Source organism: Gallinula chloropus, assembly GCF_964237585.1.
Source record: "Gallinula chloropus genome assembly, chromosome: 2".
In the NCBI taxonomy this organism is placed as follows: Eukaryota; Metazoa; Chordata; class Aves; order Gruiformes; family Rallidae; genus Gallinula; species Gallinula chloropus.
The window spans coordinates 116,130,004-116,144,062 of NC_140086.1; the positions used below are offsets into that span (position 1 = coordinate 116,130,004).

The window sequence follows — 14,059 nt, forward strand, 5'->3', positions numbered from 1 at the left end:
ATGCAGTGATGCTGTTGTTGCGGAACTGCTGCTGATAAATTATGGGGGGATGGCAGCTGTGAATACAGCTTCTCCTGTGATTTAAGATGGGGATGTGAAGGCGTATTGCCCAGACACTTGATCAGTGGTAAGCAGGGCCAGCCACGGCTTGCTAAAGCTTAAACATCCTTGCCAGATTTTGGGATCAGAAGTTGTCATTTCAAGCATCAGCTCCTCCGGTACTGAAATAATCAGCTGCCCTGGTCCTCCTCTTTTCCTTTTCCTTTCTCTTTGGCCAAGATTGATTTACCTCTGCAGGCAGGAACTGACACGCAAACTTTTTTTCCCCCCAGTAACTTTTTGATGTAAAAGAGCTGCTTCTTCTATAAGCTGCCAAGTGTTATGTGTCTGTCTGCACCACAGAGCTGCACGACTTCATGTCATGTCCCCCGTGACCTTCCCCTTTGCCTGCTGAACTGGTCAGGAGATGTGCAGCCACTGTGTTTATGCTGCTTAAGGCTGGAGAAACAATAAGCCGGTCACTACTGATTAGCATGATAAAACACACCAGCAGCAAAATGAGCTATAACCAGCATTCCCTTGGCATAAAAGGGCATACAGCTTTGGTCACCTGCCCCCCCCCCCTCCTCCCCCCACACACACCCTCCCATCCCCACCCCCCGGACTTGTAGGTGGCAGTCCAGTGCAGGTAGTAGTCCTAATGACTGATGAGGGGCAAGGAAAACTTCAACACGCATCTAACTGCTAACGCTGCAGTGATTTTAACCCAGCTCCTCTCAGAGAAACCCCCGTGTCCTGATCTGAAGGCTGATACAAGCTTGGTTATTTTTTTCCCTGAAGTGAGAACTGAAAATGACCGTCTCCCCAAGATCTCCCTGGAATTCAGATTAAATGGGTTTTCTATTTGTGTTGGTGGTAGGGATGAAATCAGGATTGGCAGACTGTGATGCGTGGACTTGCACACGTACAGGCACTCAGAACAAAAGTCAATCTTGGTAATTAAGCTGAGACATTTTAGATGGTCTGTGCCTAAAATTCAGTCCTCTTCAGTGAAAGGGACTTTCTCTTGGGTCTCTTTAACATCTCATTCCATCTACAGTTGTAATAAATGCTGTAACTTGTTTCCCTCTCCCTTGTCCTGCACAAAATGACAGAGAAGAATTTCATGCAGAGCCTTTGATAACGGTTCTTTCTTTTCGTTCCAGGTAACTTCAAACAAGAAACACTCTGAGAGCCTGAAGAATGATGGCGACGCTCTTATCCAAACTCTGGAGAGCCTGGTCCAAACTGCCAGGTGAGTTCCCTCAGGCTACCAGGAATTTCCAAGGCTGAGAGCGCTCGCCCCCACTTTTGCCTGTGATGGTCTTCTGTAATCGCCTTCCGTGCAGTACAAGCTTCTCAGGTTTCTGTCCCTGCCCCCCCCCCCCCCCCGTTCCCCCATCCTCCCCTTCCCTACTCTGCTCCCCTCCAAACTGCTCTGGTTCAGAGCTTGCCAAGTTTTGGCAGCGGCGGCAGGCTTTGATCGCCGGCTGCGGCGAGCCGCGGTGCGCTGCACGGCCTGGCTCCGGCTGCGCCCACGTGTGTCCATTCATTTAAATTATGGGGCTTTTTTTTAAAAAAAATACACTATTTTATCCTGAGCACTTGGCCCCTCGAACCGGATACTGGTCAGCGGTTCTTGGGGGAGTGGGCTGGACGCACAATGCAGTGTTTGTGCCGGGTTCTAAAGTGAGGGCGCTTCCTGTGCTGGCAAGCTGATGACTTTAAAAGGTGCAGCTTAAAGAACAGAACTGCTTTTGTTTAAGAACACCCCTGGCTTCTCTGGGAAGGGACAAGACTTTGGGGAATGCTGCGGTCTCCTCGGTGGGAGCAGAGGTGCTAGTCCCAACCAGTCTGGCCAAACCTCAGCTCATCTCCCATAGGCTTCCCCGCATCTAATCCCCTGTGGACACAGGAATGAATGAATTGCTGTTCTCTGCCCCTCAAAACAAATTTTACACTCCTGCTGTGGGCTGTTAGGCTGCTTTTCTCTCCTGGTTGAACTGAAATTCATGAAGAAATCATAATTTATAGTTCAAGTTCTGAAGCACTAGGAGAAGTCTTTTCTGTGCTGTATGAGCAGGGTTTGTGTGGGTGAGTGCCTGGGAAAATTTGCTCCTCAACATTATGGCAGGGTGTACCCTGTGTTAGAAGGAAAGGAGGATGTGGGCAGACGTGGAGAGGAAATGTTGGGACATGGTTGAGCGTAAGGAGGTGCACGCTGAGGACTGACCGAACCTGTCTAGAACAGTCTGCAATCCCTCTCGTCTACTCAGCTGCTGACTCGTGGATTTTTGTATGACACATTAAATTATCTAACTTTAAAAGTCATCTCTCCCCAGGGGAAGCACTGGCACCACTGCTGAAGGTGACAGTGGGGAAAGATGGGGTTTTCTTCTTTCAGAACTAGTTTTCACTGTATGCTGTAGCATTTTGGCCTTTGATACATGCACTAGGCAGCCCAGTCGCTGTCTTTGAGTCTCCTTCCCCGACTTCCTCTACACATTTCTCTATTGGAAACCTGTGTATTACAGTGCCCACAGTGAACAGCACCCTCTTATGTGGCACAAGATGCTCAGTAAACTGAATTCTAGCTGATGCCAGTGGTGAGTGTTTTGATACATTAGGATAAGCCCAGTTCCTCTGCTGTGCCCAGCTTGTGCACTGCAGCAGCAGCAGCAGAAACGGAGCTTCACAGAGCTCATGGATTTAATTTCCCTCCTCCCCTTCTTTAGGGAGCACGTTTCCCCGTCCATCTGTCTCCAAAAGAAACTGGGAGGGGTTCAGCCTGTATCTTGGGGCTGTTCATGGACTCAGATCAGCAGTGGGCAGGCAGGAGAAGCCTGGGGTTAGCAAGCCTTAATCAGCTTTAGCTGAATGGCCGTTCTGTTTATGGAGTTTATGGCTGTTCTGCAGTCTCCCCAGATGCCCTTATGTGGCATCTTTCCCAGAATATTCCTCGTGACCTAATAAACTTGGTCTCCTCACCTGTGCTTTGAACCCTGGTAAGAAACCTCTCTGTATCTCATGCAGAATTGGGAACGTTTTAGGGAAGGCGACAACCAAGATCCTGGATCTAGGCCATCCTCTGAACAGTGTAACCTCCCAGACCCTTCCACCCCTACCCCATCCCGGGGTTGCAGGGACTGGGGAGTGGTTTTGCTTTGCCCTTTTCTTTGCAGACAGGTTTCTAACCCTCCACTCTGCCTGCACGGTGGAAGGAGGACACCAGCCCAGCAGTCATATGCTGAGAGAGGGGCACTGCTTGGACTGCAGGCTGCTTTCCCTGCTCTCCTGCTGCCATGTGGCAGCCATGGATTGCTCAACTCCTCCTCCATACCTCCTCAGCGACACATCACCCCACCCGTTCCGCTTAGTGGCTCCATGGAATCAAAGCTGCGCTCTAAAACGTGGGATCGTAGCCATTGATTTTTCAGTGAGGGCAGTTGCCAAGACTCATTTGTTTCAGATAACTAAATTTTGTGGTTTAAACTGCTGCTCGTTAAGACATCGACTTACATAGTGAGAACTGATCATCTGGAATTCCTGGCTGGCTGTGCGTTCCCTGTAACGCGCGGCGCCGGTAGGTAGGTGTCATTAGCAGTGACAGAGGAGGCTGTGGATTGTTCTACAAGTGTGCTAAGCCAAAGGCAAGAGGTGGCAGCCTGTGGAAACCCAAACCAACCGACCAACCAAACTTGTTTCTGTGGACTAGCGATAGTGTGTTGGAGCCTCCATTCCACTGCTGGAAAAGCAGGAGGAAAAATGAAGCAAAATGAGTGTAACAAAAACTTTGGTGAGGAGGCAAAGGGGGAAGATCCCACCCTTCAACCTGAACCCTGCAGAGCTGCCTGTGGTGGGACAGGTGGCCCACACCTTGAGTGGGAGTGGGGGCACCACCGTGGTGAGGGCTGTGTGTGAAGGCACGTGTTTCTGTCATGCTGGAAGTGTGTGTGTGTGTAGGTTCATTGGGGAACGGGTTGGGGGGGGGGTGATGATGACAGGCTCTTTTTTGCAGAGGAGATGGGTGAGGTAAGAGTTGCTGTGAATTTGGGCTGAAACTCATTTTTACACCACATTTGCTCCAGGGCAGGCTCAGGGGCTGTGTGTTGCTGCTTTACACCAAGGCAGGGTGTGCGAGGCAGGTAACGGCCAGCAAGAACCTTCCAGAGTAGAGAGGGGGAAAAAAAAAAAGGCCCAGTGTGGGATTTGAACACAAGGGTTTTTCCCTGAGGATGCCTCACAGGTGTTACTGGTTTTAATCCCTAGCTCTCGCGCTGATGTTGCTGTTGCTTCCCTGGCATTTGAAATTCTGAGCGCCGTTGGACATGGAAATACCCAGCCTACCCAGTGAAGGGCTTCCGACTGAAATGCCCAAGCTGTGGATGCTGCACCGTGCCTTATTCCTGCAGGGACATCTCCAAGTGAGCAGAGCAGCCCTCGCTCCAGAAGCTCAACCGTAGCTGTGTGTACAACGTGTGTGACTTCGTGGGGAGGGGTGTTCAGGGAAGGTTGGTTGGGGTTTTTTTGGAGTGGTATTTTGAGTGTTTCTTGTTTTTAAACTGTTAGGATTAATTCTTACTGATTTTTACCTTGCTGGCATTAAGTGATGTAGCGCAAATATTTGATAGCCAGAGTTTGGAAAAAAATGTAAACTAAATAGTAGAGTTATTTCACAATACAAAGTGTTTCACTGTTTCAAGCTGCTGCTGGAAATGTTCCTTCAGCCCTTGGGTTTTTTACCAGGTGAAGGCCAGTGTAAGGGGTGATGTCATACCATTGACTGGCTGTGTTCATCATCTTGCACAACCAGACCCAACCCCGGGACCCCATGGAGGCTGTGTGTGTCGGTGGCACGTACACATGCGTTTCATCAGGTGCTTCCCCAGCAGCACGGGCTCTTTTCCATTGGGCCTGTGTGCCCTGGCACTACCTCGCGCTGCACTGGTGGAATGATGTCACCAGCCACTAAGGCCCCTGGCACAGCTCTGCTTTGATAACAGGTGAGCTGAGCCTGGCACTTTTGTCAGTTGGCCCCCGGGGTAAGGTGATACCCTAGAAGTCACCATGGTGTGTTAAAGGCGTTAAATTCCTTTCCTCTCTCTGGTACCCCATGCCCTCAGCAAGCCTAGTGTGGCTAAGCCTGCTACCATGACCATGTTCATCTTTCCATGTGGCAACAGCATGTTCCTGCCACACCTGGACAGCCCCATTCTCGAATACATGGAGGCAGGCAGATAGCCCTAGGTAAACAAACTTATGGCACCTTGTGTGTTTGACATCAGTTTTCTACTTTAAGTGTCACCATCTCTTTTTCAAAGTTTAACAGCCAGAGCTGGAGTGCTGGGGACAGCTCGCTGCAGGCTGCCCTTTGGTTACGTGTTTCAGTGTAACAGCCTTCCAGCATGAGTGTGGCTGAGTTGCCAGGTGAGACTTGCCCCTCTGCATTCACTGGGCCTCTGCTCTGCAGGCCCTGAGCAGCCTGGTGGGTGGTTTTGTTCAGCTCCTGGCATCTTGGGCTCCCAAAATAGGAGCCACGATCCTTCACAGCCACAGCCCCCCTTGCTGTGCTCAGGTACAACTGCTTGGGTGCGTTTGCTCTCAGCTGAGGCCAGGGCCAGCCCCCCAGTGCTGATGAATGAGGTGGCATCCAACTACCCTGGTGCTGCCCCAGCCCCAGCTCACACAGTAAAACCAAGGACACCTGAAAAGGGGTCAAGCTGCTGAAGCAGCTGAGGATCTCCAGATGAGCCTTGTGACAACACACCTGGAGAGCTGAGGTAACAGGCTCTTCTCACTTCTCAGACACGGGGCTCTAAGGGGTAACTGTTCCTTGGCAGGAGGGACGAGGTAAACAGTCCTTGGCTCCCTCTGCTCAGTACATAGGTTTTTGTGCAATTCAGGAGGATTTTCAGAAAAATGTTACCATGCAAATGTACTTTCTGCTCTGAAATAATTTGACACAGAGTGAATTAAAAGTTTACTTTAATTTTGAACCATTTTATAACTGCATTTTTCTCATGAAGCATCTGTATCACAGCAGGCTACAATAACTTTGGGATAAAAGGCAACTGGTAAACTGTCCAATACAAGGTTCCAAATAAACAGTTCTTACTGGCCCCTACCCAGACATATCCCAGATAAAGTTTTTGATCAAAAACATGAAATAGATCCACCTGCTTATTTTAAGCATATTAAAAAGGAAACTAATTGGACCATTTCTATTTGTCTAGTTTTTTATACAAAAAGGCTACACAATGTTACACTTTATTCAGAATACAGTTAGAGCGATTATGAATTAGTGTTCTACACCTTTACTCAATCCTTAAAAATTAGAAACTGCTGTAGCATATTCACTAGAACTATAACGAGAGACTTTAAAAAAAAAAAAACCTAACAACAATTACTGCGAAAAGAAAGGCTACTTCCAAAGCAAGCAAGGTCAGTACCATTACAGAGATTTAAAAAAAATAATAAATTTTTAACAAGCAAGGCTAGGGTTTGATAAATTCCATCTTGCAATTCATTCTTGTGCATTCTTCGTTTCTTGAATCACTCCCAAAATCCATTTGTATTATTACTCCTCGACCAAAAAGGACCAGAACAAAAAGTTTACTTCAATTGTTCCCATAGGAAACTCAGCTTGGTTAGTGTGTCAGGCACTTTCTGAGATACTAGCCCACCCCTCGAGCCCTCTCAGCAACTCTACAGGCCAATCAACGCAAGTTCATTCAGATGATACAGCTGCAAAGAGAAAAAGAACACAAACAAGCTGGTGTCAGCGTTCCTGGGCAGGGGCAGCTCTCACAGAGTAACACTGCGTGAAGCCAGTGCACAGGACATTACAGTTAATCACTTCCACGCTTCACGGCAGAAGTCAGTTCGGAGTGTACCGATCGTGTCTCCAGAGCCTGTTTTCCCTGGTCTGGCGCACCGGGACCCAACTGAGCCAATCCCTCCCTGCCAACCAAGTCCTCAGTCCACTCATCTCTTTTTTCTCTTTTTAATTTTTTTTTGCTTTGTTTTTAAATTCAAGGTTGGAGCTTCTTACCTAAAGGATGATTTACAGGTCAGTATCGAACCAGGCCAACTGATTACTGTCACCTGGAGGCAGCCCATCCATAAGGTCCTGGGCATGGCCCAGATCTGGCAGACCATCAACTGGGTAGTCAGCACCAGGGTGGTGGCCACCCATTTCATGTTCCATCATAGGGTCCATACCCAAGGCATCCTGACCGTATCCGCCAGAGTGGAAAGAACGGTAGCTAGGATCTAAGAAAGTTAAAGGTGGCAGAGGGAAAAAAAGCATAATGTTAACAGAGGTTAGATGCATCGGAAGCTGCAAGTATCAGTGTGTGAGAAGATCTGTGTAGCCATCTAATTTTTGTCTAGTTCAGCCAAGTCCAAACCCATCCGATGCCTGCCCTTACTGGCTGTTCCGTTGTTCCAACAGCCTTACAGTACGGTTCTGCAGACAAAGCACACTGCAGTCAGAAGCACGAGCAGATTCCAGCCAAGCCATTAGTCTGCACAATCGACACTACTAAAATTCAACAATACTGCAGCAAAACCAGGCTCCAAGACTGTAGACTTGCTTCTGAAAGGCTAGTCAAAAATAGCTTAGAGTCCTTAGGGATAGGCTTGCGTTCAAGTCTATAGACACTCACAGACTAATACATTCAATACCAGCTTTTGTTTTAAAGAAAAACTGCAGTATTGGAATTGTCAAGTCCATTTGTAAAGAATTTAAAAGATTTCTGGGAACAACAGCTCAGCAGGAGATTCTCCCACAAGACTCAGACAAGAGACACCAGTTCTGCTCGTTCATACAGCTCCCATTTCAGTGCTGCCAGTGGTGTTGCAGAAACTGGTTATTTGAACTGGCAGCTCCCCATCTGCCTGTCAGTTTGCAATACCTTGCTGAAGAGTAATTCACTCTCCACTCATTTGCAGTTCTCCTTTAAAACCTATTACTTGACTTCATCCAACTTAAGTTTAGTCAAGGGGAACAGAGGAGACATACCATCTGGGCGGTATCCAAGAGGCTCTCCCTGGGCACCAATGTCAAGTCCAAGATCTGCTGTCTGGATGTACAAAGAGAGTTACAAAACAGTTTTAATGTCAGGTCTTTGAGCCAGCACTAGTAATTCTGAGTTTAAGAAAGTTTCAACCAAAGTTTTACCAACTCTTCTGCAGCAAGCACCACAGCAAGGTACTTCTGTGAATATGAAATGCCTTTTGCCCAAGCATCGGCATCCAATGTATAACAACCAGATTTAGTCAGAGGAATCCATAGATCACTGTAAGGAGGGTTCTGCTTGGGAATGAAAAAGATGGGGCAGGCCTAGGAACCTTCCTCCTCGCGTACAGCTGCCCGACTCCTGCAAGTCAGCTGCTCTGAGATTCCCAAGCCAGCTACAAAGTCCAACTTGAGAGCTCTGAAGGGACCTCCCCGTTTGCCCAAAAGTAGCTGCCTAACTCATATCAGAGAGATACTCCAGTGTAGCTCTTTTCTCACCTCACTGTGGCAGATACAGTCACAGTTTGTTTTCAGTCTCAACTGACTGTGTGGCTCTTTCAGCACTAAAAAGGCAGTGTATGATAATCATCCTGCCAACAGAATGAGTCTGAAAGCTCAATTCTAAGAACACAAGTTGTGTCCACACCCCAAGACTGTCAGTCCTGCACTGTCTGCCTGACAGAAGCCTCACTAGGTATGTTCTATGCTTATGCTTCCTTCCTACCACTCATGCCTCAGTTTTTGCATTCAGAGTCCGTTAGCTTCCAACAAGCAGCACGGAGCCAGCATTCACCGATGGAATCTACACTTCACTACTGGGCAGAGGGAGGAGTGGGAAGCAAGGTCTTTCCCAAGGAGCCATTAATACAAAGACACAACTCACCTCATTCCAAGCCATGGGCTCAGTCCGGAACAGAGAGCTTGTCAACTCAACCGAAAGTCGCTTCTTGTAGTCCTGTGGTTTGTCCTCAGACATTCTGAACAGCACCGCAGCTGCGTATGTCGCTGTCGAGAGGGAGAGCGAGTTCAGCAGAGGTTGAGCCTTCTCACTTTTCCAGCACAGGTCTGAACCCTACCTTTCCAGTCCACTTACCAACACCCTCATTCCTAGAATGAAGCAGTTCTGTTAAAGGGGCAGTTGCACCTTCAGCTTCAATTGCTTCAGCTGCTTCCTTGTCTTGAGCCAGTTCACAAAGTACACCTGCAGCTACTCTCTGGATGTTCTCAATGGGAGAGTACAACAACTGCAACCAAAACACAAGGGTTTCCTTAGCTCTTCTACTGGAAATGAGCTCTTCAGCACACTCTGCCTTAGCAGTTCTACCGAGGAAGCCTAAGAGCCACTTCCCTCATTCTCCTAGTATGTGCTGCAGTGTTTCCTTGAGCCCCTGCTTACCTGCACGAACAGTGGAATGGTATTGAGACCCCTGATGACGATTCGATTATGAACATCACGTGCAAGAATGTGCAGGGCTCCAGTGCAGCCCTCGACAATTTCTTCCATGCGCACACCCTCCTAGACAGGGAAAGAAAAGACACCTTTTCAAGTTGAGACATTGCATGCTGTATCTTTTAAAACAACTGTCAAAAAGCTCATCACCCTTGACCACAAATCAACTAAACTTACCCCCTGCATGCACCCTCTTGCCCCAGCAGGGTTCATATCCACTCATAGCTACTGCTGGCCTTCAAACTTCTCAAGAAACTCCTCCCAGTGCTCCCATTTTTATTCCTGTTCATTACAAACTTTGTGTCTGACATCACTGGCTTTTTTGTCCCACCAAGCTGAAGTAGCTTGGCAGTTTAAGTTCTGAACAGCAGTTAATGGTAACAAATAGGCCCTCCCGCCTCTGCAAGCGTTAACTGTGCCCCTGTACCAGCAGGCATTCCTTCTACTTGTTAGCATGTTAAAGGGGGCAAAAAGATCATGATGATCTTGCCACAGTGACCTGGTTCTTAAACATGTAACAAGTATGGAGTCTGTACAAATTCCCAGCACTTTCACAGCTCCAAGCACCCTTGAAAACATGCCGGAAGCTGTGAGAGTGTGCTTAGGCCGTACTTCTGAGAAGGACAAGGCAGTTCTGGTTTGCTGGTAGAGAGCTATTTGCCTGGTCAGTGTGAAAACCCAGTATTTCTATTACCTACACCATTCAGAAATAAATGGTGAAAGTAAAAGAAGAACTACAGGTCTGGCATTTGTATCTAGTTTGTTATTTGAAGAAAAGCTTCGGGTCTGCGAAGACAGAATGAGGAGCGTAACATGAATTAGAGGAGACGGACAGACAACAGCTACGTAGACCAAACACCACGTGGCTGGGACACTCTGGCACCTGAGGAGTTCTACAGGTAACTGCAGGGAAGAGTGGCCACTTACCACAAACTGCTGTTGCGTTCCGCCCATGGAAGTACGTCGCTGGGTGTCTTGATGTGCTCTAACCAGCAACTGAACTAACCTTGGGATAGCACCTTGTTCACGCAGCGGGGCGTGGTTTGCAGGGCAGAGCGCGAGGTTGCGGATCAAACCCACAGTGGCCTGCAGTTCAGAAAGGGGGTGGGGAATAAGAGAGCATGAGGGGTGTGCTTGCTGACAAGGGTTTTCTCCACCTGTTATCCCAAATACTTGTATCTTTTAAGCGACAACACACTAAGCTGCTCAGTGAACTTTCCCATTAGACAAGCCACGTTCCCAAACACCTCGAAAACAGGTCTCCACAGTTAAAGTTACATTTAAAAAAGCACCATTTCTCAGCTCCCAAAGCCATCAGCTTTTATTTACCTTGATCAAAGGCCAGTGTGATGGTGGGTGCAACAGTTTAACCACCACTGGGAGCCCGTAATGGAGACGTACTGCATTCTGAGCCATCTCAGCTTCTTGGTGTCTGCTGGTGAGGTGACGCAGCGCGCAAATGGCAGGTTCTGTGATGTCCTCTCTGTCTCCAGCCCGAAGAACCGTGCGCACAAGAGCCTCAATGCCACCAACCTGGCACACCATCATTTTGTTCTTGTAGTTGTTGCAGGTAAGGTTAGAAAGGATGCCAGCAGCACAAGTCACAACATTAATGTCATCTGAGCCTAAAAGCTGAACAAGAGTTCCCAGAAGGCCTTCCATTCCCTCCTGCACAAAAATAGAGGGTAAAAAAATTCAGTCTCTCCTTCCACTATGTTGGGTTTTGATTTGATCCCCAGCCCTCTGAAGAGACATTTACCTGCTTTGTTGCAGCATCTGACAGATTTCTCAGAGTCCAGAGACAGTTCTGGACAAGACGCTGGCTTGGATCTGTGAGGTGGAGACCCAAAGCCTGCATCCCACCTAGAAGACAGTACAGATTTGACACCATTACTCATCAGCATAATATGTGAGTGCATATCTCACAAGCTTCTGGATCTGTCTTGGCATTAGTATCACAGTGGAGTTGGGCCCTGACCCTTCACCACACAGGAGAAAACTCTGAGATCCTTTTTGTGACACTGGACCCTTTTAAAGGTATGCATATTCTTTAGGGACCATCCTGACAACGCTCAGCCACTAAGCCATCCAGCTAAAAACAGAGTAGTGGTACTCACAAACCATCTGCCTTTTATACTTCTGTCACTGAAGGCCTCCAAAACTAGTTACGGGCTGAAGGACCAAGCAGAGTTTAATTTTGGGGCTTCTGTTGTTGTGTGAAATGTATTAATCCTGCAGTACTGTACAGCTTTTTAAGTCATCATGGGCACCAAGTACTTACCAGCTTCAACAATAGCAGGTTTGTTGCTGGAGCAGACTGACAACACCTTCAGCACTCTACTTGTGGTCCACAATAGTTTCTCGTAAGTATAGGTCCTCATTATGTTTACTAGAGCCTGGGGTCCACCACTTGCCAGAATAATCAGCTGAAAGACAGCAAAAGTAACACTTATCTGTCACTTCCTGTGCATGCCAGCAGGCAGCCATCACTGCTGACTTACATTTGTCACAGGAAAACCGTTCACATGGGCTGCTCAGGTCTGTCAGCTCTGCAGTCTCACTATAAGCACGACTGTACTTCCACAAACTAATTCCTGCGTCCCCCACCTCTTGCAAGGTCAGGAGCGACCAGCAACAGCTCAACACAGCTGAAGATCCAGAATAAGGTCAGTACACAGGAATTATTAGGTCATTCAAAGCAGGCTTCAATGTTTAAGAGTCTCAGTAGCAGAGGCACCCACCTTGCTTTCCTGATTGCCATACGCCAAGATCTGAAGGCAGTCCGTCGTGATAGCCAAGAATTTGACGTTTGTCTTGTTGAGCAAGGCAACCATCTTCTGCAGCCCACCAGCCAGACGGACAGCCATTTTGGCTCCTTCTTGATGTAACAGGAGATTGTGAAGAGTTGTAATGGCATAGAACAGCACAGAGTCCACTGGGGACCTAGAGAACAAAACCAAAACCACCTTGTGAGTGCCTCCACCTATCAGTACCAAACTGAAAAATGAGAGTATCTTAGTAGTCTACATACCCAAGCATTTTAACCAAAGCAGGGATGCCTCCTGATTTGAAGATTGCCAACAAGCCTTCACGGTGATGTGAGAGATTGTGTAGTGTACCTGCAGTACAACGAGCCGTTTCCACATCGTTTGTGTTCTGCATGGTACGTACAATAGCAGACACCATCTGAGGAGACCTCATGATGGCATGGCGAGAGGCTTCCTTTTTGGATAACTGATGAACCATAACTGCAGCCTTGTTCACCACCACCTACAGAAATATTTGAAGGAAGCTTTCAGTTTTAAGGGCACTGAAGAAGCCCCACAGGCAACATACAACAAGGCAGAAAAAGTGCTGACCTGGTCCTCATCATTCAAGAGTTTGGTCAGCTCTGGGATTGCACGAGTTGCCAGTTCAGCATCATCTTGGTAGTTTATCAAATTAACCACAGCATGTTTTAACATCTGGGATGGTTCGGCCAGGCGTTGCACATTAGTTGGATGAGCAGCATCAAACTGTGTGGATGGGATTTGCATTCCTTCATCCAGTGTTTCAGGGAACATCGCTGCGCGCACTCTCTGAGCTCTAGTCATTGCATACTGGCCATCGATATCTGAAAAACAAAGTAAGCTGTTACCTCAAACTAGGACTAAACCCCTCACCACCTGGATTAGCAGTAATTCAGTCTTTAGGTCTCTGTATTGTTATCTGCATATCTATACAAGTAAGTGTAATAGAAAAGGCCTTACCAGCAACTTGCTCCTGGGTGAAGGACTGGGAGAATCCCTGCTCCCACTCATACAGGACTTGCGTTGTGTCCACATCCTCCTCCTCCGGATTTCCCTTGCCACTCAAGGAAGGAGCAGTTGTTGTGGCACCAGAATGGATACCAGAGTCCAGATATGATTGTTGCTGCCAGTGACTGACAGCTGCTTTTCTGTCTGGCTCCATTGCCATATCCAGCTCCATCAAGTCAGCTGTAAGAATTTGTTAACCATTAAGTTTAGTTTAATTACTCCAGCAATCCTTCAAGAGATGACACAGATTTTAAATGACAATAAAGTGTTATGGTAACTACCCCAGCCCTGCAGAGGTAGCACTGCAAGTGAGACAGCAGTTTTAAACTGAGGCTTTATGTTGAACCAATGCAGGTGTCTATAAACCTAACTAACAAGCAGTGCAATCACTGCTGTTCTGACTTAGTCTACTGCTTAAAGGTTCCCTTTGCCACACTGTGATTATGTACTTGACTGTACTTAAGGGATCCAAAATGCTTACAGTGACTAACTTATTTGCAAGTTTGAGTTCCAGTGTAAGGTACTAATTACTGTAGTACACCAGAACTTACTCAATCCAAATGACTTTTAAGAAGTTTAAAAAGGGTAAAAACAGAACTTGAGATGCATTACATACCTTGGGTTGCCATGTTCCTTGTTGTGCTCCCAGAAGTCTTTCCTGCTACCTTTCAGAGACCCTAAAAAAGAGCAAGGTTAGAACTTAGTAAACACTCATCAGAGTTAGTAAGGCAGCATTAGAACACTAGAACCACA

At 47.5% G+C, this 14,059-nt stretch overlaps 2 protein-coding genes across 2 annotated transcripts in view; one reads left to right on the plus strand and one right to left on the minus strand.

Moving 5' to 3' along the window:
* Window positions 1–4,393, plus strand: part of ULK4 (unc-51 like kinase 4) — a gene marked incomplete at its 3' end in the record, with an annotated part of 240,969 nt that extends 236,576 nt beyond the window's left edge. Inside the window, exons 35-36 of the mRNA XM_084260654.1 lie at window positions 1,206–1,294; window positions 4,309–4,393. Coding sequence (XP_084116780.1) covers window positions 1,206–1,294; window positions 4,309–4,393 — 174 coding nt within the window. The remainder of the gene's footprint in view (window positions 1–1,205; window positions 1,295–4,308) is intronic.
* Window positions 4,394–5,908: 1,515 nt separating this feature from the next.
* On the minus strand, window positions 5,909–13,481 carry CTNNB1 (catenin beta 1). The gene is made up of 14 exons (XM_084280042.1): window positions 13,259–13,481; window positions 12,869–13,122; window positions 12,541–12,779; window positions 12,251–12,452; window positions 11,791–11,935; window positions 11,269–11,372; window positions 10,839–11,177; window positions 10,437–10,595; window positions 9,456–9,575; window positions 9,153–9,303; window positions 8,943–9,064; window positions 8,063–8,123; window positions 7,091–7,311; window positions 5,909–6,783 (listed from the first exon to the last, which is right to left on the minus strand). Exons 1-13 carry the CDS (start codon window positions 13,476–13,478, stop codon window positions 7,103–7,105), a joined length of 2,325 nt encoding a protein of 774 aa, XP_084136168.1. The 5' UTR covers window positions 13,479–13,481; the 3' UTR covers window positions 5,909–6,783; window positions 7,091–7,102.
* Between the last annotated feature and the right edge of the window lie 578 nt (window positions 13,482–14,059).

What these genes read in the sequence shown, in the direction of transcription:
- CTNNB1 (XM_084280042.1), bottom strand. Translation starts at nt 13,478, where the DNA reads ATGGAGCTGGATATGGCAATGGAGCCAGACAGAAAAGCAGCTGTCAGT. An exon ending in CAGATGCTGCAACAAAGCAG is followed by an intron (nt 11,178 to 11,268) that starts GTAAATGTCTCT and finishes ATTTTTGTGCAG; the next exon opens with GAGGGAATGGAAGGCCTTCT. An exon ending in TTCTAGGAATGAGGGTGTTG is followed by an intron (nt 9,065 to 9,152) that starts GTAAGTGGACTG and finishes CCCTCTCGACAG; the next exon opens with CGACATACGCAGCTGCGGTG.